The sequence below is a fragment of the Anomaloglossus baeobatrachus genome, chromosome 1 (assembly GCF_048569485.1).
Source record: "Anomaloglossus baeobatrachus isolate aAnoBae1 chromosome 1, aAnoBae1.hap1, whole genome shotgun sequence".
Taxonomy (NCBI): domain Eukaryota; kingdom Metazoa; phylum Chordata; class Amphibia; order Anura; family Aromobatidae; genus Anomaloglossus; species Anomaloglossus baeobatrachus.
Window position 1 is genome coordinate 290,497,709 of NC_134353.1, and position 26,500 is coordinate 290,524,208.

The window sequence follows — 26,500 nt, forward strand, 5'->3', positions numbered from 1 at the left end:
GTGTGTTGGTGCTGTGTAGTGGCCGCTGTTGTGGTGGTGTCGTGACAGTGGGGCAGTGCGGCCTGGAGCCTTGGGGGCTTTGCCTTGCAGCATGGGTGCTGTGAGGCAAAGGGTCGCCTGCCCTGCTGGTGCTTTGTCGCTGCAGCAGTGGTTGGTGCACAGTGCCACACCACAAGGTTTAGGATAGGGACCCACTCAAGAGGTTTGCCGTGACGTGGCAGTGGGCTTAATACAGTCTGATCAGAATGGTAACTAAGAACCTCACATTCCATTTAAAACTTTGCCTAGCGGCTTTTAGATCAATGTATTTTTGGGATGGGCGATCCATCTCTTTTTCTCCATTGTTATATATATATCCTTTTCATCCTCAATTCACTGATTGAATAAAGATCCTTTTTTATCATCATTTTAGTGCTGAGGTTTTTGTCTACATCCTCATGCCCTCATCTGTATGGCATTCGCTTTTATATGTCGGCAGTTAATTATATTTATAAGACCAAAAACTGTTTCCTTTGTTAATGTTAGTAGTTCATCAGTAAAATTAGATGCTATACAATTAATTTGTATCGGATCTGATTTTTTGGCACATCCAAAAATTTGAACAGCCAAACCTCATCCAACAGAGAAAAAAAACAGTGAATGCTGCAATTTTTTTCATGCAGAGATTCTTTTACTTGAATGGCCCTATTGAATAACATTAGTATGAGTGCTGTCAGTTTTTACCATGAACAGCATTTGTATCGAAATTATGGTCGCTTGAATATAGCTTATAAATATTGTACAATATTTTTTCAGGTGAAGTTAAACAACATATGGATATAGAGTTATGTGAGAAAAGAGTCTGCATAACTTGAACTTCATTTCTATCTTTTCATTGGGCTCAGATATTGAGAGGGTGGTCTTATTAGTGATTGACAATCTTCCGTGCAATGACAAGCAAAAGGGTGACAATGTTTTGAATTTTTGAAGTTCAGGTTTCATATCTCACCATCCACCACAGCTTTGAGTGTGAGACCACCTTCATTTTATAGAAAATCAGCTTGGCTATCTCATACATAAATTTGACTTGAAACTATTTAGCATATTATTAGTTATGCAAATTTGTCATGTTACTGCAGTGTTACTGTTTTGCTCTTAATGCTTGAAACATTTTTTCTTCCTGTATAGTACAAATTACAACCTGTCCTCACATTCTCTAATAGGTCAATGTTTTATTAGTTTGATTCCTAAGTGAAAGGTCACTGGTTCAAATAGAGGAGCAAGTCATGAAGAAGATTTTCTAAGAAAACAGAAACAGCAGCATCCAGGTCATCAATAGTGGTCTCGCAGCCAAAAAAAAACCTGCCAAACTGCATCATGTGAGTGCCAAGACAGTTGAAAGAATACCAAATGAAGACTGTCAATCCATACAAAAGCCAAGAACTGGATGTCCAAGCAAAATATCGGCTTCAACAAATCAGCTCATGACAAGGTCTATCCATTCTGGTGTGACAAACTCGGCAGTGGAGGTGGCTTGTATGTGTAGCGCCCGGCCCCGGTGTGGTATCCACATGTGCCCCCGTCCCATGCTCTGCATCCTCTCTCTCACCTGTCCAGCAGCTCTGTAGTGCCCAGCCCCAGTCTCAGCGTGACATTCACGCAGGCTTCTGCTCCCAGGCTCTGGTGGGAACGTCCTCCCTCTCACCTGCCCAGCAGCTCTACACTCCCTGACAGAAGTTCTGTCGCTTATCCATGTTATGTAAATAAAAGCTTATAACCTGACTTTAAATTAATCCATTGGTTTTATAAATTACTCTTATGAAAGCTGAAACCCTCCCATTTTGTTTAGGTTATTAAAATAAAGTTGCTGCAAAGCTGAAATATTGATCATTTAATGAACACAGAAAGGTCAGATTTTGACAAGACAAAAGTTTTGTCGCCCACGGAAAATAATGTGAAATTCAAACAAATAATTAACTTCTAATACAAACATATGTTGCATAACATTGGTGAATGAAGTTGTGGTGCTATTAGAGCCATATTTAATATTTTGTGTGACTTCCATGAGTTTGAAGGACTACATCCATACGGTTCAACAATGATTCATGCAATTTATTGATGAAGTCATCAGGAATAGCACAGAATGCAGTCTTACATGCCTCCCAGAGTTCATCTAGATTCTTTGGTTTTGTCTTCCAAGCTTCCTCTTTCATCCTACCCCAAACATGCTCAATAATGTTCATGTCTGGTGACTGGGCTGGCCAGTCCTTGAGCACCTTAATCTTCTTTGCCAGGATAAACTTTGTTGTAGAGATGGATGAATGAGATGGAGCACCATCCTGCTGCAGAATTTGACCCCTTTAATGATTGGGAATGTAAGAGGTAGCTAACACTTCTTGATATTTTAGGCTATTGATATTGCCTTCCACCTTGCAAATGTTTTGCACACCCCCATACTGAATGTAACCCCAGACCATGAGCTTTCCACCACCATACTTAACTGTTTTCTGGATCCATACGGGCTCTAGTAGGTCTCCTGCAATATTTGTGGCAGCTGTGGTGTAATTCAACTAGAGATTCATCAGATAAATCCACCTTCTGCCACTTTTTCAGCTTCCATCTGTCTAGCAGGCTGTGGGACTTTGGAAAGGCACCACGGTTTTTAATTGCAGTTTATTTAGTGCTGGCTTCTGGGCACTGATTCGACCATGGAGGCCATTTCGAGACAGAATTCTACAAAATATTCTCATTGACATAGGGACTTGAGGTGACCAGGCCTTTTGGAGCTCTGCTGCAGTGGAAAAGGGTCTGGCTTTGGATTTTCTAACCAACAAACGTTTCTCCTGAGCAGTTGTCTTGTGGGGTCTGCCGGACCTAGGCTTGTCAAAAACATCTCCAGTCTCTTCAAATCTTTTGTTAATTCTTTGTACTTGACACTGAGACACACTAAAGGTGCCAGCCACCTCTACAGTGGATCTGGTCTTCAGCCTCTTGATAATCAAGGCTTTGGTCACAGGGTGGATTTTTGGCATGTTGTCAGAGGTCAAGTTGCAGTTCAACTGAAGGTCTGGGGTGCTGGGTTTCTTTTTATACACACCCACTAATTAACCAATCATTTAGAGAGCACAGGTGAGGATGTGATGTGATGTGGTAGGATTGGGTGCATTAAATGACAAGGCGACAAAACTTTTGTCTTGACAAAATCTGACCTTTCTGTGTTCATTAAATAATCAATATTTCAGTTTTGCAGCAACTTTATTTTCATAAACTAAACCAAATTTGGAAGGGTTTCAGCTTTCAAAAGAGTAATTTGTAAAACCAATGGATGAAATTAAAGTCCGGTTATATGCTTTTATTTACATAACATGGATAAGCAATAGAACTTCTGTCAGGGACTGTACTGCCCCGGAGTCTGTCTCATCCTCTTCATGCTCACAGACCAAGTGTACTGCTTCTGAGATTGCCCATAGGGTGCGCACGCTGCCACATCCCCTTTCTTAAAAGTGTCCCATTACCTGGAAGTGATCCCAAATGTTACCGGTTACGTTGCTTATAGTGTGTTGCTAGTTAGTAGGTCCATGTATGTTACAGTGTCTAGTCCTTGCATCTGTCATGTATCTAACCTCTGTCTCGTCCTAGAGCCTGCTCTCTACCACCCCTGTGCTGACACCTCTGAGGCATCACCACAGTCCCGCCACATCAGAGCCACTACCTCTGTGCCGCTGCATCTGTGCCTTCACCCCTGTGTCACCATCTCCGTGCTGTTGCAACTGTGTTCTCTAATATCGGACATTAAGGGACTATTTCTACAGGTCTCTGGCTGTAGTGAATTTAGGCCTTCTGTTGGTCCACCACACAGTCCCTTATAGGGGTTCACTGCTGGTTGCACGGTCCATGGTCAAGTGAGTCCATTCCTGGACGCTTGCCACCCCTTGGCGACCGTAACAGTATGCTTCGTAATAGTGGAATCACAGACGACCATGCATGTACCATGTGACACATGTTAAACAAGTGAAGAATGGTGGCCCAAAAAAAGGTGAAGATGCCTCGACTGCAATATCATAATAAGAAGCATTGACTGAAATTTGCAAAGAAGAATAGTGCACAGTAGAAGATTGGAAACAGGTGACTTGGAGCTATGAGATGAAAGTCAATAATTTAGGCTATTAGGATACAAATGGGTCTGGATCAAACAAGGAAAAAAGGGGATAATGGATTGAGAAATTGAAGGAACTGTCAAGTCCAGTGGAGGAAGCCTAATGATATGGTTTTGTTTTACAGCCTTAGGCATTGAATGCTCGACCAATGGTGGCAATCCCAATGCTGAGATATATGCGAGTATCTCATAAGATGCGTAACTTCGTACACTTGAGTACCATGGGTATGAAAAGGATGGCAATATTCCAGGAAGACAATATCCCAAAGGATATGTTGATATTGGTGAATAAATGGTTCAATGACAATGAAGTACCGGTGCTGGATTGGCCTCTACTGTCCCCTGACCTCAACACAATCGAACACTTGTGAGTTGAAGAAAATACTGTATACATACAAAGTGACTCAACTAGTATGCACCAACATTGGGACCGGGTAGAAAAAAACAGGGATTATATTTCAGTCTAGACATGCGTGAATCTGATCAAGAGCAGGCCCAGTATTATTCAGGCAGTGTTGAAAGCCAAAAGTGGATTTACAAAATACTAACAAAATAATAAAAATTTAAATTTAGATTTTTAGGAGCCAGTAACAATGCAGTGACATGACAAGAGTCTGCATAACTAATCATATGCTTATTAGTTGCACATCAATTTTATGTATGATGATTGTCTATAAAATGAAGGTGATCTTATTCTCTAAGCTTTAGTGGATGGTGAGATATGGAGCCTGAAAGTAAAAAGTTCAAAACATTGTTACCCCTTTGCTTGTCAGTGTACAGTCATGGCCAAAAGTTTTGAGAATGCTACAAATATTAAATTTTAAAAAGTCTACTGCTTAAGTTTTTCTAATGGCAATTTGCATATACTCCAGAATGTCATAAAGAGTGACAGCTTAACAGCAATTACTTGCAAAGTCAATATTGGCTAAGAAAATGAACTTCAACCCCCAAAACACATTTCAACATCATTGCATTCCTGCCATAAAAGGAGCAGCTAACATTGTTTTAGTGATTGTTCCATTAACACAGGTGTGGATATTGATGAGGACAGGGCTGGCGATCAATCAGTCATGATTAAGTAAGAATGACACCACTGGACACTTTAAAAGGAGGCTGGTGCTTGGTATCATTGTTTCTCTTCAGTTAACCATGGTTATCTCTAAAGAAATACGTGCAGCCATCATTGCTCTGCACAAAAATGGCCTAACAGGGAAGAGTATCGCAGCTACAAAGATTGCACCTCAGTCAACAATCTATCGCATCATCAAGAACTTCAAGGAGAGAGCTTCCATTGTTGCCAAAAAGGCTCCAGGGCGCCCAAGAAGGACCAGCAAACGCCAGGACCGTATCTTAAAACTGTTTCAGCTGCGGGATCAGACTACCAGCAGTGCCGAGCTAGCTCAGCAATGGCAGCAGGCTGGTGTGAGTGCTTCTGCACGCACTGTAAGGCGGAGACTGCTTGAGCAAGGCCTGGTTTCAAAGGAGGGCAGCAAAGAAGCCACTTCTCTCCAGAAAAAACATCAGAGACCGACTGATATTCTGCAAAAGGCACAGGGAGTGGACTGCTGAGGACTGGGGTAAAGTCATTTTCTCAGATGAATCCTCTTTTCGATTGTTTGGGACATCTGGAAAACAGCTTATTAGGAGAAGAAGAGGTGAGCGCTACCCCAGTCTTGTCTCATGCCAACTGTTAAGCATCCTGAAACGATTCATGTGTGGGGTTGCTTCTCAGCCAAGGGAATCGGCTCACTCACAGTCTTGCCTAAAAACACAGCCATGAATAAAGAATGGTACCAGAATGTCCTCCAAGAGCAACTTCTCCCAACTGTCCAAGAGCAGTTTGGCGCCCAACAATGCCTTTTCCAGCATGATGGAGCACCTTGCCATAAAGCAAAGGTGATCACTAAATGGCTCATCGAACAAAACATAGAGATTTTGGGTCCATGGCCTGGAAACTCCCCAGATCTTAATCCCATTGAGAACTTGTGGGCAATCATCAAGAGACGGGTGGACAAACAAAAACCAACAAATTCTGGCAAAATGCAAGCATTGCTTATGCAAGAATGGACAGCTATCAGTCAGGATTTGGTCCAGAAGTTGATTGAGAGCATGCCAGGGAGAATTGCAGAGGTCCTGAAGAAGAAGGGTCAGCACTGCAAATATTGACTTGCTGCATTAACTCATTCTAACTGTCAATATAACCTTTTGGTACTCATAATATGATTGCAATTATATTTCTGTATGTGATGTAAACATCAGACAAACACAATTAAAACAAGACGGCAACAGATCATGTGAAAATATAACTTTGATGTCATTCTCAAAACTTTTGGCCATCACTGTATATAAGCATCTATACTTAAAAAGCTGCCAGTCTCTGATGGGACTACCCACTGGACCTAAGCCAAGAATAAGCAAGGATTTAAATGAATAAATTATAAGTTATATGGAATATTTTCCCACACAGCTAAATATCATCTTACTCAGCTTCTCTCCCACTTTAACATGATGCTGGCAGATCAGACTGCATGTTCAACCTGACAGGTTGCCATAACATAAAACAAATGGTTTGGGTAAATAGATATCTATGGAACGATCCAACATGTAAGCATGTGTACACAGGCTTGGTGTGTGCCCCAACGCCAGCAACTCGTAAACGTATCTTAACACAGAACATTGCAGGAACACTAAATACAATATTGTAGTTCTATAAAACATATCCCTTTAGGTTGCTTTACTATCAATACAATATGGAAAAACTAAAATGTTCTTTATCTACTGATGCCATTGATTAACTGCAAACATCAAGTGAGGTCCCCTGGCTATGACATCTGAAGTCAATTCAACAACTGGATCAGTCAGGCATGAAATAGTTACTAGATGTTATTTAATTATTTCACACACATTTGGCACATTGTGGCCAATTTTTGCATTATCTTGGACAATCTCTTTAAGTTTCCGATTTCTACAAAAAAATGTACATGATTACAATTGCATAGTATAATTCCTGTAGACTTCTGTTGCATACAGTTTACTCAAATGAGCTCAGGAAGGGATGAGTTACACATTTTCCAATCCTACGAATTAATAGTTTCTTCTTGGACCAACAATGGGTTTTTCTTCTGTACAATAGATGGTTTCAAAACTTTAGCACTGTACGAATGCTGTAGACAAAGTGAACAGAAGACAAGATTACTGTAAATAGCAAAAAATATTCAGGAAAATACTTCGTTAATTGTGTTTCTATTCAGTTTAATGATGGTTATTAGTATTAGTAAGTTACAGATGTGGCCCATATTTTATCAGAGTTTAATCTACATTGAGAAGTTTTAAAGTAACCAATGATGGTATTTTTTAGACTGAAGAGTAACTCAAAATACTAACCCCTACCATTCTGACTATTGGTGTCTTCTTACTTTACCTTTGGCTTCCCCAACATTCCTGTATACCATCTACAACAATAATATTGGCTGAATATATAATAGATCATAATCTGATGCCTGGTATAGATGCCACCAGCACTTTGGCACACTGAAGCTACTTTATTCAATTTTTCATGTTAATTGACTAAGCTACATATATTGAGTGCTCAGTAATTAGGGATTAGTGATGAATCTATATGTTATGCTGGGTACTGCCTCTGCACATAATTCAGTTTTTGATTACTGCCACATATAAGCAGGTAGACAAAGTGAGGAGGTTTCCATTATCCCCAATGTGTTTTTATGGTAATCAAGGGGGCTAATAGTGTCCCTAATGGTTACCATCTTAAGGTGGCTTTACACACTGCAACATCGCAAACGACATCGCTGTAACGTCACCGGTTTTGTGACGTAATAGCGACCTCCCCAGCGACATTGCAGTGTGTGAAACACATCAGCGACCTGGCCCCTGCTGTGAATTTGCTGATCGCTACAAATCGTTCAGGACCATTCTTTGGTCCTTTGTTTCCCGCTGTGCAGCATGATCGCTAGAAAGTCTCAGTGTGTGTAAAGGGGACTTTACAGCGACTTCGTTAGCGACTTCCCTTTCAAAAAGCTGCTTTACAACGTCCCCAATAACTAGCTAGGTCGTTCTGCAGGTCCGGATCGCTGTTGCATCGTTGGCCAGGTCTGCCTGTTTGACAGCGCACCAGCGACTCACCAGAGACTTTGTAGCGATCCCGGCCAGGTTGGCCTTTAGGCCTCCTGTTACTCTTCCAGAGGCTGAGAATGAGTGATGTTTGCCAGTCATACAAGCATAATATAGTGCAATTCAGAAGTAAAAAGGAAACAAAAACAATGTTCAAAAAAATAAAAGTAAAAAAGCAAGGGGGGAAAGGTAATTGTTTTTCTTTCGGAACATAAAAATAAAAAAAACATAATTGATATTGTCAATTCCATAATGATCTCAGCTATAAAAATGTCACGGTATTTAACCTATATGGTGTACATCATTAAGGGAAAAAAAAGAACAGAATTTCTGTTTTGTTTTTTTTCAGTTTTCCAAAAATGGAATGAAAAGCGATAAAAAAAAAATCACATGTATCCCAAAATGGTACTAGTAGAAATGTCAACTTACCAATTCATGGCTCTCAAATTAATTTGTTTTATGGGATTTTATTGTGCACAAATGGCAAATCATATATAATACAATTAGATTGATTAAAATCTGACTAGCACAGTAAAGTTAAAGAGTAACCATTGTTTTCATTTCTATTTAAAAAAAAAAAAATCAATACTACACATGAAAATAACCAACTTTGTATATATCTTATTGGAAAAATATGATTTTTATTTTCTCCTCCGGGACTGATCTTTCATTCTTAATAATCTTGTCACATACAAAATCTGTACTAATGAATAGAGACTTTCACATAACTAAGATAGATGACAACTGGAGCTTATGGTATTCTATGTAGACAGGATGGGAGAGGAGAGAGGAGCCATATATACCAAGATGAGGACATATATACCAGGATGGGGGGTACATTTACCAGGAAGGAGTCCAGAATAGGGGGACATATAGTAGGAAGGGGCTCAGGATGGGGACATATATATTCTAGGATGGTGGACATATATACCAGGATGGGGGACATAGATACCAGGATGAGCCCAGGAGGGAAGACATATGTACAAGGATAGTGGACATATTTAACAGGAAGGGGGACATATCTACTAGAATGGGGGACATATTTACCAAGATGGGGACATATTTACCAGAAAGGGGCACAGGATCGGGGAAATTAGTACTAGATGAGGGACATTATTACATAATGAAGGGTAGGGGGCAACACCAATGCCTTTATAGGTTTTAGAACTTTAGAAGGTCTGATAAATCTGACCAACATGCGGGAAGTGGTCCAAATTTTGCATTAGGGCCCACTGGATTCTAATGACACCAGTGTATAGGAGCCTTGCCTGAAGGCGAGAAAACAGGGAGACCAGAGCATGATAGAATATAAACGCATCTCTACTGGAATTCCTTGAATATGACTGTTGCAATCAATACCAAGCACAATACTTTTGGCACAAATCTTCTGTGTCCTACAGAGGTTCTTTCTTTATACATAACCGATATGGCATTTTGATGGTAAATATATATTAGAAAAAATGTCAGAGTACTTCTCAAGCTTTCCAGATTGGGTCTTCACTTTCTTTATCCCCCACTACAGGTGTACCCTGAAGTACTCTCCTTGTCAGAATAGGATTCACCAAACTTTCAGGACAGGCTAACAAGGTGCCCTTGTAGCCCACTCGTACTTGGTGCCTTGGGGAATTAAGTCTCCCACAGCTCTGATATGCTACAGTCATACTCACTGCATTGTCCATCAATCCCCTTATTCCAACCATGTTAGAAATAGTTACTGAATGAGTGTTCAGATCTTGAACTTGCTATCTTTAATTCTCCTGAACTAAACATACTCTCCACTTGTGGACTCTCTCAACAGCAAAGCCTCTCAGACTTGCCAAACACCAACTAATTCTAAAACAGGAACTAAGTTCCTAATGCCCACTTAACTCCTTCCAAACTATGGGTTGGCTCAATTGTTAACCCTGTCAGTACCAGGCTAACTATACAGTTGCAGGCAACATAGGTGATAAAAACACTCAGATACTCAGGTCAACACATGTTAATTCATAGTCTTCAGAAAGAGTGCCAAACAGCTTTCCAGTCCTTTAAAAATAGATAAGCAATAGTTAATAGTTAGTGATGATTAGAGATGAGTGAGCGTGCTTTGCACTGCCAGTTACTCAATCGAGAATTGAAGTGCTAGACACGCTCGATACTCAACTGAGTATCGGGGGTGCTTGAGCGGTATGAACAGAGTAAAGTACTGTAATGTGCAGGCAAGGTGAAAGTTCAAAGAATACCCATGCTTGTGCAGTACAACACTTTGATCTGCCCTCAGAGCAGAGAAAAGTGCGAGTGCACAAGAGTTTAATGGAGGACACTTTGCGGATACCGTAGGATGTGTAATCCACATGCAGCAAGGAGGAAGGCGATTGCAAGCTGTGAGAGGCACCGTGCAAGATTAGCGACGCCCACTGAACCTGACCGCTACACAGAGAAGTATAATAAAGTTTTTTTTATGCCATACAGAGCATCTTGGGCACTTATATACAATACTCCGGAATGCTGGCTATAAGGGCTCACTGGTGGTGGCCGCAGTTTATATTGGACAAACCTGGTGAGAAATTCCCTTTAAAAAACTGATGTGGGGTCCCCCTTGTTGTTGATGACCAGCCAAGATAATTAAAAAAAAATCGCGTGGGTTTGGATGCACCAATTCTAGGGTGGCTGCAGGCTTCTATTTTTAGTCTGAAAAGGGCCCAATAACCATGGGTCTTTCAAGTCTGATAATAGCAGCCATAGCTGTCTGCTTTACCTTGGTTGGTTATCAAAAATAGAGGGCACTCCAGGCTTTTTTTAATTTGAATTAATTATTTATTTATAAATATAATCATATAAAAAGAGTGTGAGTTCCCCCAATTCTTGTTAGCCAGCCAATGTTATTGAGCCCTTCCCAGCCTAAATATTTTTTTGGGTGATGTCAGCTGCCATCCGGCCCAGGAAAACATCAATCAGTTACCCCAATTACTAATCCAGTAAGCACACACAGGAAAAAAAATAGTTGATTTGAATTAAAACTACCAGACAGTATTCCTCATTCACCAATTAATTTTAAAATGAACAACATAAAAATATGAAGATCCAATGTAATCCATTGTGTAGTGGTCCCGCAACATCCCTCGACTCCGTATTCCGACCTATGGAGCCTTGTTCTCAGAATGTTGTGGTACCACTACACAATGGATTATGTCGGATTTACATTTTTAAAATAAATTGATGAGCGAGGGATAGTGTGGGGAAATCTTTATTCAAATGAACTATTTTTTTCTTGTGTGTGTGTTTTATTAACTTTATAATTACTGAGTTAGCAATGAGGGTGTCAGGTAGGCCCATCTCCATTACTTTCCGCTGTGCTTGATATCAGCTGACAATTCACTGTTGACATCAACTTCCCAAAATGTCACCCCGATTGCTACTGTACCAGGGCAATGGGGAAGTACCAAAGCGAAGATCCAGAATTGGTGAAATTTATGTATGTGCCAATTCCAGGGCAGCTACGGGCTGCTATTTTAGGCTGAGAAGGGACCAATATCCATGTGCCTGATAATATCAGCCTGCAGCTGTCTGATTTACCTTGGCTAGTTATCAAAAATAGGGGGCACCCCAAAAATACAGTCAATGTCATTAAAAACTATGTGTAATGTGTTTCTGGGATTGCATGAAGAGACTGAAAGATGAAGGATTTGTGCAAGACTACATCCATAGATCTGTGCTTGGTTCTCCAAGATGTTATGAACAAAGTCCCTGCCAGGATCATTAACGACTATGCAAGTGTACCTGTCAGGTTTCCGGGATTTCCAGTTCTCTTTTGAAAGAGCTTGCCCTCGGTTAACATGGAGTTTACTGTTCTGTTGCCCTACTTCCTGTCCAGCTGCTTAAAAGGCCGCCTCTAAGCCTAGTCCAGTGCCTGAGTATACTGCTTGCTGTGTGCTCCTGCTTTGCTGCTCCTAATTCCTGATTGCCTTTGGATCCTCCTGAAAGACTACCGACACCGACTCTGGACCGTACCCGGTTTCTTCAAGCTGTGCCCGGACTCCGTCTGCCGTCTTTGGTCAGCACTTCTGCCCGGTTCCTTCCGGTTCGTAACCACTCTGGACTATCATCCCGTACGGACACTTCTGGACTTTACCACTTGCCCCTTGTGTCCCGGCTGCTGCGCATTTAGGCCTTCCGGGGTGATTGCCAGACAGTCCCTGTATAGGGGTTCGCTCTTGGTGGTCTCCCTGGGGGAGTCCGGTGCGTGGCCCCGGGAATTCCCTTCGCTCCGTTTCGGGAAGGTATTTCGTGTGTTATTGTTCTACTGTGTTTGTTCCGTTGTGTACCTATCGTGGTTACATATTATAAACATCTTTGTACCAAGAACTCGTCTCTGGTTGTCATTGCCCTAACGCTATCGAAATCCTCAGAACATACAATAGTATTACAGTACCTGGAAGAATTAATGCTGTTTGAAGGCAGGGAGATTGAAGGCAGAGGGTGGTCTCACCAAATATTGAGTTGATTTAAATTTCTCTTTAATTAATTCACTTTGCATTTTATTAATTGATCTATATATACCTATTAACATGACTATTTTTGAAAGCATTCTTACTTTCCAGAACTTTTTTTTCACATCTGCCTAAAACATTTGCATAATACTGTATAGTAAGAAGATCAAGTATATACCTTCAAAAGAGAGCCCTATACCACGGTTGGAACAGTATCTTATCAAGCTTGCAGAAATAATTCCATATGTGCAAATCATTTAGGTAGATTATGTAACATGTTATGTATATATATTTAATTTTACATGTAAATCAATCAATGAAGCATGATAACCTATCGTCATCACCCTATGAATATTGCTTACATGCTTTCATCCCCATGTTATCTGCTGGGGTTGGTGCCTCAGGAAACAGGGTTGGTGCCTCAGGATTGGAGGATTGCTGATGTGGTACCGATAATTAAGAAAGGTAAGAGGGTAGATCCAGGCAACTACCGTCCAGTAAGCCTGACATCAGTAGTATGCAAAGTTTTTGAGGGCATTTTAAGGGATGACATGCAAAAATATATTGCAGAAAATAATATGATAACTGACAAACAGCATGGATTCATGAAAGACAAGTCGTGTCTAACCAACCTGTTGGGGTTCTATGAGGGGGTAAGTTCAAACCTGGATATTGGTAATGCAGCTGATGTGATTTATTTGGACTTTGCAAAGGCATTTGATACTGTACCACATAATAGCCTTATACTAAAGCTTCAGAAGCAAGGACTAGGGGACACAATATGCAACTGGGTAAGGAATTGGCTAAAAGATAGGAAACAAAGAGTAGTCATAAATGGTACATTCTCTAAATGGGCTATAGTCAGCAGTGGGGTGCCGCAGGGATCTGTGCTTGGACCGATTCTTTTTAATCTCTTTATTAATGACCTTGTGGATGGGATTGATAGTACAGTGTCAGTCTTTGCCGATGACACCAAACTATGTAGGATATTAAAAACTGACCTGGATAGTACAATATTACAAAAAGATCTGGATAAGATGTCAGAATGGGCAGATACTTGGCAAATGAGATTTAATGTTGATAAATGTAAAGTAATGCACCTAGGACGGAGTAATCCTATAGCTGTGTATACATTAAATGGAAGTAAACTCGGGACTACAGAACAGGAGAAGGACTTGGGTATTCTCATTACAAATAAGCTGAGCAGCAGCACTCAATGTCAAGCAGCAGCTGCTAAAGCAAACAAGATTCTAGGGTGTATAAAAAGAGAGATTAGATCCCGTGATCCCAACGTATTGTTACCCCTCTATAAATCACTTGTAAGGCCACATCTGGAATACGGGATCCAGTTTTGGGCTCCACATTTTAAAAAGGACATTCTGAAGTTAGAGTCAGTTCAAAGGCGGGCAACTAGACTATTACAAGGAATGGAAGGCCTCCCATATGATGACAGGTTGAAAAAGTTAGATATGTTTAGCTTAGAAAAAAGACGTCTCAGAGGAGATCTCATTTATATGTATAAATACGTGTGGTCAATATAAAGGACTGGCACATGACTTATTTCTTCCAAAGACAGTACTAAGGACCAGGGGCACTCACTGCGAGTGGAAGAAAAGCGATTCCAACAGCTAAATAGGAAAGGGTTCTTTACAGTTAGAGCAGTCAGACTGTGGAATGCCCTACCACAAGAGGTAGTAATGGCAGATACTATAACAGCTTTTAAAAAAGGGCTGGATGATTTCCTCAGTACACACAACATTGTTGGTTATAAATGACTTAGTGACCAAATGTAGAACTGGTGGAGGAAGGTTGAACTAGATGGACCTAGGTCTTTTTTCAACCTAAGTAACTATGTAACTATGTAACATAAGTCATTTAAGGTACTTGGATTTGTGATCATGTTTAAACTGGAATATTTTTCTAGTGAGTCATTTCTGGTCTAGAATAACAAGCAGTTGGCTTTGTTGGCAGCGGAGAGCAGTATAATTGAAGGGCGTGTGATCAAAAATCCACTTCTTAAAGTTAGAGGCGTCTCTGAATAAATGTGACTTTCTGAAGATGTGTTTGGGATTTCTAGAGATAGCAGCTGCAGTAAAACTATACTCTAAGCATAACTCTATAATACTAAAGATGCAAAATATTTAAAAACTCTGAGGAAGAAAATCATAGAGTTAAAATGTTTAGCTGAAACGCAAAGGCTATGGACACTTTACAATATAATTTTTTGTTTTTCACATTTTTTTTTCTAATTGGAAAAGGAAGCAGGCCAAACTTTCTAAATATAAACCCAAAAGAAAGGTTCTCCAATATGTGGAATAACCACCAATAACCAACAAGAAACCATAGAATGAAGGACAACTAGATATGATGAACAAGTGAACAATCTATATTATAACTAGTGATGTGCGAGTATGCTTGTTACTACTTGGTAATCGCACGAGTATCACTGTACTCGGGCTACTCGGCGGGGACCGAGTAATCTCGCGATACTCGTGCTGTACTCGTGGTCTTCATCCCTGCATGTTGGCGCTCTTTTGAGAGCCAGCCCTCATGCAGGGATTGGCTGGCAGACCACTGCAATGCCACAGCCCTGTTAGTTGTGGAATTGCAGTGATTGGCCGGCCTGCACAGCGTGACCGAGCCTTTATACCGGTGGGCGCGCTGTGCTCTGCACACAGCCATCCAGACAGTCAGTGCAGGGAGAGTGTTGCTGCTTCAGGGAAAGGTTTGCTGCCCTTTATAGTTATTTCCGTAGCAGGGCTGCAAACAGTGTGACCAGAAGTCCTTCTCAGGACTATTATAGTTGTATACAGGCAGGCAGGGTATAGCCAGGTCGGAGTACAGTAGCAGAGTCCTTCTCAGGACTATTGTTGCTGTATACAGGCAGGGTATAGCCAGGTCGGAATACAGGCTAGTGACCAGAAGAGTCCTTGTCAGGACTATTGTAGCAGTATACAGGCAGGCAGGCAGGCAGGCAGGGTATATAGCCATTCCTAGTGGTGACCGTATACCAGCCTTCATCATATCTGGGGATGGTGTACACAGTCTAAAACAGTCCAGATAGTGTCAGACTTCTCAGTAATTGTCGCTCCTAAAAACCTGTTAGGTTCTTAGTGCGTCCGTGCTTGCATTTAAAAACCGCACGTGTGTGCCTGTCGGTGGCAGCGTCAGGCTCCATATTGTCCCTGGATAGAGACGTGCATGATGGCCTGTAAACCTGAAGTGCCCATTGTAATGAAGTGGGTCTATTGTAGTATAGCCCTTAGGCAGGGCAGCCAAAAATTTGGAGGCTCCACATTGTCCCTGGATAGAGATGTGCATGAGGGCCTCAAAACATTGTTCCCATTGCAAAGGAGTGGGTTTCCTGTCATTGTAATGCCCATTCTGAAAGAATGGGCGAAAAAATTTACCACTAGGGGTATACCTGAAACAACGGCCTAACTATTGTAACGGTCATCATGATGGCGCATGAGGAGAAGGAGGAGCAGTCCAGTGATTAGCCAAAGTCCAGAAGTGTGTTACCATGGGTGAGTGGAGGTACATGGCAAATTGCCGTTACAAACTTTAAATTCCGCTGTCATTTGCTGGTGGTGTGGTGAAGTCTGGCCCAATCCAACCCTTGTTCATCTTGATCAGAGTCAGCCTGTCAGCATTTTCAGTTGACAGGCGGGTGCGTTTATCTGTAATGATTCCACCTGCGGCACTAAAAACACGCTCTGACAAAACGCTAGCGGCAGGGCAGGCCAAGACTTCCAAGGCATAGAGAGCCAATTCATGCCATGTGTCCAGCTTGGATACCCATTAATTGTAAGGCACAGAGGAATGTCGGAGTACAGTTGTTTGATCTGCAAGGTACTCCTTGAGCATCTGGGCAAACTTAGGATTTCTTGTGGCACTACCCCGCACCTCAGGGGCTGTGGTATGTGAGGGGCTGAGAAAACTGTCCCACATCTTACAGACTGTTCCCCTACCTCTGGCGGATAGGACTTGTGCCCCTCTCGGCTGTACGCCTTGGTTGTCCACTGATTCCTGACCTATGCCGCTAGCGTTTTGTGAGGGGAATGCTTTGCCTACTTCCGTGACTATGGCCTTCTGGAACTGCTGCATTTTGCCTGACCTCTCCGCCTCGGGAATAAGAGACATAAAGTTCTCCTTTTAGCGTGGGTCTAACAGTGTTACCAACCAGTAATGATTGTCGGCCAAGATGTTCTTAACGCGAGGGTCACGAGACAGGCAACTTACCATAAAGTCAGCCATGTGTGCCAGACTCTTAACAGCCATCACTTCAGTATCCTGACCAACACGATGACTGAACATGCTGTCCTCCTCCTCCTCATCATCTACCCTGTCCTCTGGCCAGCCATGCTGAACCGAGGATATGACTGCATGTCATATCCTCAATTTGGCCGGAGAGTTGCTCCATGTCTTCATCCTCCTCCTCGTCATAGTCCCCCACTGCACGTTGTGATGAGACGAGGCTGGGCTGTGTGTTATCACCCACACCCACTACTGTTTCTTGCTCCAACTCATCGCGCTCCGCCTGCAATGCATCATGTTTGTTTTTGAGCAGAGACCATTTTAGAAGGCAGAGAAGCGGTATGGTGACGCTAATAATCTCGTCATCGCCGCTCTCCATCTTGGTGGAGTCCTCAAAGTTTTGGCGGATGGTACATAGGTCGGACATCCATCTCCATTCCTCAGGTGTTATGTGTGGAGTTTGACCCATTTCCCTACGGCTTAGGTGATGCAGGTACTCAACAACTGCCCTCTTCTGCTCACATATCCTGACCAACATGTGCAGAGTTGAATTCCAACACGTGGGGACATCACACACCAGTCTGTGAGCCGGAAGATGCAAATGGCGCTGAAAGCCGGCAAGGCCGGCTGAAGCAGTAGGCGACTTTCGAAAATGTGCAGACAGGTGGCGAACTTTTACCAGCAGATCAGACAGCTCTGGGTATGACTTTAGAAACCGCTGAACCACGAGGTTGAGCACATGGGCCACGCATGGACCATGTGTCAGCTGGCCTCGCCTCAAAGCCGCCACCAGGTTCCGGCCATTGTCACACACAACCTTTCCTGGCTTTAGGTTCAGAGGTGTGAGCCAGTGATCTGCATGCTGTTTCAGAGCGGTCCACACCTCTTCTGCATTGTGGGGTTTGTCACCTATGCAGATTAGCTTCAGCACAGCCTGTTGCCGCTTCGCCGAGGCAGTGCTGCAGTGCTTCTGTGTCGCCCTGGACAAGCCAGGGGCCACAGAGCACAACACTTACACACCCCACACTCCCTGCAGGCACATCATAGTCAAAACACAAAATCCTTGTTGCCTTCCCCAGGGGCTGTTGTCCACACCAGGGGGTGGAACCAGGCGGTTGGTCTCCACCCACCAAGGAGTTCACAGTCCTGGAGGAGGGAAAACACAGGCAGTGAGAGTTAAGCTAAGGAAGTGGAAGGAGGAAAGTAGTAGAGAGGAGAAAAGTGACAGCAAAGAGCCTGAAGTTGGTCCGGGTGTGTGGCCCGGACAGGACAGCAAGGTTGGCAGGATGTGGTGACCGTCTGCAGTGGAGGCCGATTGGAGTCTGCCGTAAGGACCGTGGACGGGTGGTGACCCGGCGGTACCGGACCGGTATACAAAGAGAAGCCAGCACCATTGGCAGGGGCCTTTCGGATCCCGGCAAGGCTTGGTGTCGCCGTGAATTTGCCAAGGGGACCTCCGGGTTTCCAAACAGCCAAGTCCCGATAGAAGGCAACCGTCCAACCGTGAAGGGGAGACACCGCCACCGCCAAGGGCAACCGTCTCCCAGGGCCAGCGCCTGTGGAAAAAAGGGGCTCCTCCGGCCCATATCCAGATCGGGGAGCGGGTTACCGGTGGGAACCCATCGATACCAACACTGAACTTAGGTGCAGGGAGAGACAGTCATCACTAACCTGCAGGGAGGAACAACCGCAGCCGTCCGAGGGACCCGTCCATCCAGCCGCTTGCTTTACCGTGAACTGTGTCATCATCATTGGGCTGAGTGAGTACCTCCGTGCTGTGCGGCACAGCGCTGCCCCTGCGACCCTGCACCTCATCAGGCCCCGCAACCCGCTTGTCATCCATCTCTACCCCATCACCGGGCCAACCAACCCCCCTACCCACGGAGGGGAGAAATAACAACAAAGCTGCTCCCTGTCACAGGCTCCCGGGGTCCCCGTCCAGAGCAGCGGTGGTGTCCACACAATCACCACAACCGTGGGTGGCGTCACGGACAATATCCCCAAAACCCAAACCACCCCTTTTCACTCACGGGCGAGGAGCGCCGCTCGAGTCCCCGTGATCCGGCCATCGCTCGAGCCACCGAGCAGCAGCAGCCGTAGAGCAGCGGCAGCCGGACCCGAGCAGTGGGAGAGCGCAGCGTCCCCTCCTCCGCCCGCGACACTTCCAGCTTGGGACTGGTGTGGAGGGTAAAGTGGATGAGGATGCACAGGAGGAGGAGGAGGCTGAGGAGCATGACATTCCGGAGCTGTAGAGTGTGGGTGAAACCCTGACTGAGGTAGGGCCTGCAAACCTTGGTGTGGGAAGGACGTGTTCCGTCCCTCGCTCAGACTGGGTCCCAGCTTCCACAGTATTAACCCAGTGTGCCGTCAACGAGATGTAGCGGCCTTGCCCACAAGCACTTGTCCACGTGTCTGTGGTTAGGTGGACTTTGGCTGAAACAGCGTTGTTCAGGGCGCGTGTGATGTTTTGTGACACGTGGTTATGCAATGCGGGGATGGCACACCGGGAGAAATAGTGGCGGCTGGGGACCGAGTAACGTGGGACAGCTGCCGCCATCATGTCGCGGAATGCTTCTGTCTCCGCCAGCCTAAAAGGCAACATTTCCAGCGCAAGCAGTCGCGAAATGTTAGCATTTAGAAGTGTGGCATGTGGGGCGTTGGCAGTGTATTTGCGCCTGCGTTCAAAGGTTTGCTGAATGGATAACTGAACGCTGCGCTGGGACAAGGACGTGCTTGATGATGGTGTTATTTCTGCGTGGGCAACTGCAGGTGCAGGGCCGGAGGAGGCTTGTTCGCGGGCAGCATGGACAGGGGATTGGCTCGCATGCACAACAAGCGAAGACGTAGCAGTGACATCAGCAAGCACTGCTCCTCGACTCTGTTGTACATCCCACAAAGTCGGGTGCTTGGCTGACATGTGCCTAATCATGCTGGTGGTGGTCAGGCTGCTAGTTTTGGTACCCCTGCTGATGCTGGCATGGCAGGTGTTGCAAATGGCCTTTTTAGAATCATCTGCAGCCAACATAAAAAACTGCCAGACTCGGGAAGACCTAACATTTGTACAGGCACCTTGTGTCGTGTTGATGTTCCGGGGAACGGTTGCCTGACGTCTGCCTGGGGCCACCACCCTGCTTCTTACTGCCTGTTGGGATGCTACGCCTCCCTCCCCCTGTGCACTGCTGTCCTCGCTCTGCATATCCTCCTGCCAGGTTGGGTCAGTTACTGGATCATCCACGACGTCGTCTTCCTCTTCCGCACCCTGCTCCTCCTCCTGACTTCCTGACAATTGTGTCTCATCATCATCCACCCCTTGTTGAGACACGTTGCCAACTTCGTGAGAACGTGGCTGCTCAAATATTTGGGCATCTGTACATACAATCTCGTCATGGCCCACTTCAACAGGAGCTGGCGAGAGGCCAGAATGTGTGAATGGAAACGTGAACAGCTCTTCCGAGTTTCCAAGTGTGGGTTCAGTAATGTCTGTGGACGTGTACTCGGCCTGGTGGTAGGAAGGAGGATCAGGTTCTGAAATGTGCGGTGCAGTATCACGGCTACTGACACTTGACCGTGTGGAAGACAGAGTGTTTGTGGTGGTGCCAATCTGACTGGAAGCATTATCTGCTATCCAACTAACAACCTGTTGACACTGGTCTTGGTTCAAGAGCGGTGTACTGCTGCGGTCCCCAAGAATTTGGGACAGGACGTGCGAGCGAGTAGATGTGGCCCTTTGTTGTGGCGAAATTAGAGCTTGCACACGACCTCGGTCTCTGCCTTCACCACCATCACGTCCACTTCCTTGTTCGTTGCCAACGCCCTTGCGCATTTTGCAATGCTGTGCTGATGTGTATTCACTAGACTTGTGCGTTATATCCAAGTTTGTGCAAAACGCACACAAGTGCGCCTGAACACTGCCACCAACAGGCACACACGTGCGGTTTTTAAATGCAAGCACGGACGCACTAAGAACCTAACAGGTCTCTATCCAGGGACAATGTGGAGCCTCCCAATTTTTGGCTGCCCTGCCAAAGGGCTATACTACAATAGACCCACTTCCTTACAATGGGCACTTCAGGTTTACAGGCCCTCATGCACGTCTCTATCCAGGGACAACGTGGAGCCTCCCAATTTTTGGCTGCCCTGCCAAAGGGCTATACTACACTAGACCCACTTCCTTACAATGGGCACTTCAGGTTTACAGGCCCTCATGCACGTCTCTATCCAGGGACAACGTGGAGCCTCCCAATTTTTGGCTGCCCTGCCAAAGGGCTATACTACACTAGACCCACTTCCTTACAATGGGCACTTTAGGTTTACAGGCCCTCATGCACGTCTCTATCCAGGGACAACGTGGAGCCTCCCAATTTTGGCTGCCCTGCCAAAGGGCTATACTACAATAGACCCACTTCCTTACAATGGGCACTTCAGGTTTACAGGCCCTCATGCACGTCTCTATCCAGGGACAACGTGGAGCCTCCCAATTTTTGGCTGCCCTGCCAAAGGGCTATACTACAATAGACCCACTTCCTTACAATGGGCACTTCAGGTTTACAGGCCCTCATGCACGTCTCTATCCAGGGACAATGTGGAGCCTCCCAATTTTTGGCTGCCCTGCCAAAGGGCTATACTACAATAGACCCACTTCCTTACAATGGGCACTTCAGGTTTACAGGCCCTCATGCACGTCTCTATCCAGGGACAACGTGGAGCCTCCCAATTTTTGGCTGCCCTGCCAAAGGGCTGTACTACAATAGACCCACTTCCTCAAAATGGGCACATTAGACTCAAGAGGCCTTCATGTACGTCTCTTCTCAGGGACATCGAAGTGCCACACAATGTTTTCACGTAAAATCTTTCATGTAATCTCCAAAAGTAACATACACCAGCTCTATCTCACTATTGGGTATGTGCCCTTAACATTTCCGCCATGAAAATTCATTTTGGTGTCATTTTGGAAGGTTTTCTGGTGAGTCCGTAAAAATGGCGTAAAACGTGGACAAAATTGTTCACAGCTGTGACTTTTGAGTGATAAATGCTTCAAGGGATCTTCCCCATGCTGTTGCCATGTCATTTGAGCACTCTTCTGAGACTTTTGTGACATTTTTAGGGTTTCTACATGCTGCCGGGGGTCATTTCATAAAAATACTCGGGTCTCCGATAGGATAACATTGGGCTCGGTGCTCGGGCCGAGTACACGAGTATCTTGGGATGCTCGGCCCGAGCCTCGAGCACCCGAGCTTTTTAGCACTCGCTCATCACTAATTATAACAAATAACAGAGTGAGACAAACAAAAGGCAGTGTAGGTATAAAAAATGGCAAAACCATCCTGAGGCAGAACAGAGTAAAAATTATCAGCACCCGAGCCGCTACAGACTGCACAGAGTAGGTAGATATACCAATATAATGATAACCAATACCTAATGAAATAAGGACAGAGACACAAAAAGACTGATAGTTAAACTAAGTGATTAATAACATACAAATAATCTCCAAATTATAGATACTGTACCATCAGTGGTAATGAATTGTCAATGGTAAGGTCTGTATGGGCAGCAGGTTCCAAGATAATGAAGGCTTGTAACAAAAATAACAATATTGTCTTCTAGTTACTTTGGGACATGCTAGTAGATGGTGTAACCTGCTGAACACACCTCAATGTGTCTCCCCCAGATGGCTTCGTCAGGAGGCGTGAATACAGTGAAGAAAGGAGGCTTTAAATATACAGGTCCTGGGAGTCTCAGAACTTTTTGGCAAATCGTCGCGCATCGTCACCATGTTGCTCTGCGTCCGGAAATGACGAAGATGCGGCGCGCAAAGAGACATGGGAGGAAGTACATGCATCATCCAAATCATCACCCCAGCAACTCAACAGCTCCGACAGACGGGAGGCGTGAGCAGTGCATGCGCATGGCGCGTCTGTCCCCAAGGAGATATAGCAAACACTTGCAGCTTTGTGACTTAGCCTCTACAAACATCAACAGTGAGTATGAAGCAGAGAGAGACAGAGAGAAAAAGAGAGAATAAGTGGCGTAATACTGTGACATCCTTATTCCGAGAAACCATATGTGAGTCAGAAACGCATGCAAACATATTCACCAGGCTCTCACTTTTCACTTTCATCACTTTCCCATCCATTTCAGCCTTTTCCTCAGGCCCCCAGACCTCTTTGTTGGGTCCAGCAGAAAATTACCCACATTTCCTATGGACTTACATCGTACTTGCTATTCGGAATGAATGCGCAAGTATTACAAACTACTCGTTACAAGTATAGTAATTCCGAATATTTCGGTACTCGCTCATCTCTACCCAACAGGTCTTGTATCTGGCAGAACTGAATTAGAACTGAGCTCCCTGGTCTCTAGTTTCTGGTCCTGTCTCGACACACAAGTAGCCAGAAATGCCTGCTCAGCCAATCTGTGGCCAAGGTAGTTCACTACTTTTGAGCTGGCTTTTCCTACTGTCTCCAGTAGAGATCTCCAAGGACCAGGTACATTTCGGAACGGAAGCTGCGGTGTTTGTGAAACTGAGTTTTATCTTTATTTTAATTAAATATAGTCTGAACCTGTTTGTAAAGAATTAAAATTTCCTGTAAAATAATTTTAAAAGTCACATTATAGTTTGGGACACATGGATCCCTATTAAACTTAATAGATGATGTGCATGCATAATCATCAACTCACTGATCAATGCTAAAAATGGAAGATGGCTTGCAACAGTATTCACATACATATTTCATTGAATTGCTACAATGAAGCATGTAATAAATGCTACTATACAACATGCTAGGAAACAATAGACTTCTAATGAAGACTTTTCCATCTGAAATTGTTCTAATGGTTTCCAAAAATACAAAATAATTATTAACATTATTCAATAGTAACAATCATTGAAATAGTAAGTTCTATGTGTAGACATGACCAAACATGTTTTACACCAAGCCACACAATAGGGGCATCATTATATAATGAATTTGGTGTGATAGACATTTATAAGCTTCATGCATCTGTTGATAAGCTGAAAATTACTGAGCTCAGACTAACTTTAATTTCCATATGCATAGGAGCCCAAAGGTGAAAGGAGTAGGAGTGGATTATAATAAGGGAAATCAGCCTAGCACCCTGGGTCCAAGAAATCCATGCGCAAATTGTCCTCATTATATTTGCATAAGCAGCGCACCATACAGGTAGCCCTTCATGCAGCTCATCTACCTGCAATTAACGGTAGCTGTGAAGCTGCAAGAAATCATCACCAGCCTCCTGCCCTTCCATTATCTAGTAAGGGCCTGGCCAGAAGTGGATGGAAGCCGTGCTGCAAACAATCATCTGGGGAGGTGATTATAATTATCATTATTATTATTTTAATAATATATTATATATATATATATTAGGTGAGTATTTTTGATCGTTAATGGTCGTTCCTGCGTTTCACACGCGTTTCACACGCAACGACGTCGCTAACGAGGCTGGATGTGCGTCACGAATTCTGTGACCCCAACGACATCTCGTTAGCGATGTCATTGCGTGTAAAGCCCCCTTAAGTGTTGGATTTTGATGCAGTATTTTCAGCTAAAAACAGGAGTTGGTCCATAAAAAAGGAAAGTATGATGTTTTTCTGTTTTATATCCACTTTAATATTTGGCTCAAAAAGTGCTAAATCTAGCTAAAACTGCATGTGTGATTTCATCCAGTTACTTTTATTTACCAGAACTGTTATTCTTTGTATTATAGGGAATCAGCTCTCACTGCCTTACCAGGAAAGATCTTTGAACAAATTATTAAACATTTATGCAAGTACATGGATGAGAATGAAGTGATTAACCAGAGCTAGCATGGGTTTGTAGTAAATAAGTCATGTGAGACTAACTTAATTTCCTTCTATGACAGAATCACTGACTGGGTGGATCAGGGAAATGCAGTATATATAGTATATCTTGACTTCAGCAAAGCATTTTGACAAAGTATCTCATACAATCCTTTTTGAAAAAATGTCCAAGTGTGGAATGGACAAGGCAACTGTTAGATGGATTTGTAACTGGCTTAGTGATCAGAGTCAAAGAGTGGTCATAAACGGCTGCACATCCAGTTGGAAGACTGTCTCGGGCCCTGTGTTGTTCAACATCTTTATCAATGATTTAGATGAAGGAATTAAGGGTAAACTGATTAAATTTGCTGATGACACAAAGCTAGGAGGAATAGCCAATACTAGAGAAGAGAGAGAGGATTCAACAAGATCTAAACAAGCTGGAACAATGGGCAGCAACTGATAAAACCATTCTAACAGGGAGAAATGCAAAGTCACACAACTTGGCAAGAATAATGAAAAGAGCATATACAGCATAAGAGGAATAGAGCTATCCAACAGCATGTGTGAAAAGACTAAAGCCCGCTTTACACGCTGCAATGTATCTTACAATGTGTCGGAAGGGTCACGTCGTAAGTAATGCACATCCGGCATCGTAAGTTACATTGTAGCATGTAACAGCTACGTGCGATTGCGATTGAATGGTAAAACGTTAAAATCGCACGCACGTCGTTCATTCCTCATGAATTGAATGTCAGATTGTTTATCGTACCCGGGGTAGCACACATTGCAGTGTGTGACACCCCGGGTCTGATGAACAGATCTTACCTGCGTCCTGCGGCTCCCGGCCGGTAATGCGGAAGGAAGGAGGTGGGCAGGATGTTTACGTCCCGCTCAGCTCTGCCCCTCCGCTTCTATTGGCCGGCTGCCGCGTGACGTCGCTGTGATGCCGAACGTCCCTCCCACTCCAGGAAGTGGACGTTCGCCGCCCACATCGAGGTCGTATGGATGGGTAAGTACGTGTGACGGGGGGTTACTCGTATGTGCGGCACATTCAACAAATTGAACGTGCCGCACATATGATGGGACGATTATGATCGCATACAATATTGTATGCGAAATCGTAACATGTAAAGCAGGCTTTAGGTATACTAATAGATCAGACTGAACATGAGTCAACAGTGTGATGCAGCAGCAAAAAAGGCAAAGACCATTCTAGGATGTATTAACAGAAGCATACATTCTAGATCACGTGAAGTCATTATCCCCCTTTACTCCTCTTTGGTCAGACCTCATCTGGAATATTGTGTCCAGTTCTGGGCACCACATTTTAAAAAAAAAAAAAAAAAGACATCAACAAACTGGAGCAAGTTCAGAGAAGAGTGACCAGAATGGTGACTGGTCTGCAAACCATGTCCTATGAGGAACGATTACAGGATTTAGGATTGTTTAGCTTGCAAAAGAGAATACTGAGAGGAGACCTAATAACGGTCTACAAATATCTTAAAAGCTGTCACACTGTTAAGGGATCAGATTTATTCTCATTTTCACAAGTAAAGTCTAGAAGCAGTGGGATGAAACTGATGGGGAGGAGACACATTAGATATTAGAAAAAACTTTTTGACAGTGAGGGTGATTAATGAGTGGAACAGGCTGCCACGAGAGGTTGTGAGTTCTCCTTCAATGGAAGTCTTCTGAAAAAAGAGGTTG

At 43.9% G+C, this 26,500-nt stretch overlaps 1 protein-coding gene across 2 annotated transcripts in view; it reads right to left on the bottom strand.

The window, feature by feature from the left end:
* Positions 1-6,210: 6,210 nt before the first annotated feature.
* LOC142311953 (alcohol dehydrogenase 1-like) overlaps positions 6,211-26,500 on the bottom strand; it is a 190,237-nt gene continuing 169,947 nt past the window's right edge. The window contains exon 8 of one of the 2 annotated variants that reach the window (XM_075350828.1): positions 6,211-7,299. In XM_075350828.1, coding sequence (XP_075206943.1) covers positions 7,275-7,299 — 25 coding nt within the window. In that variant the 3' untranslated portion in view covers positions 6,211-7,274. The remainder of the gene's footprint in view (positions 7,300-26,500) is intronic. The other variant, XM_075350824.1, reaches the window with a different exon arrangement.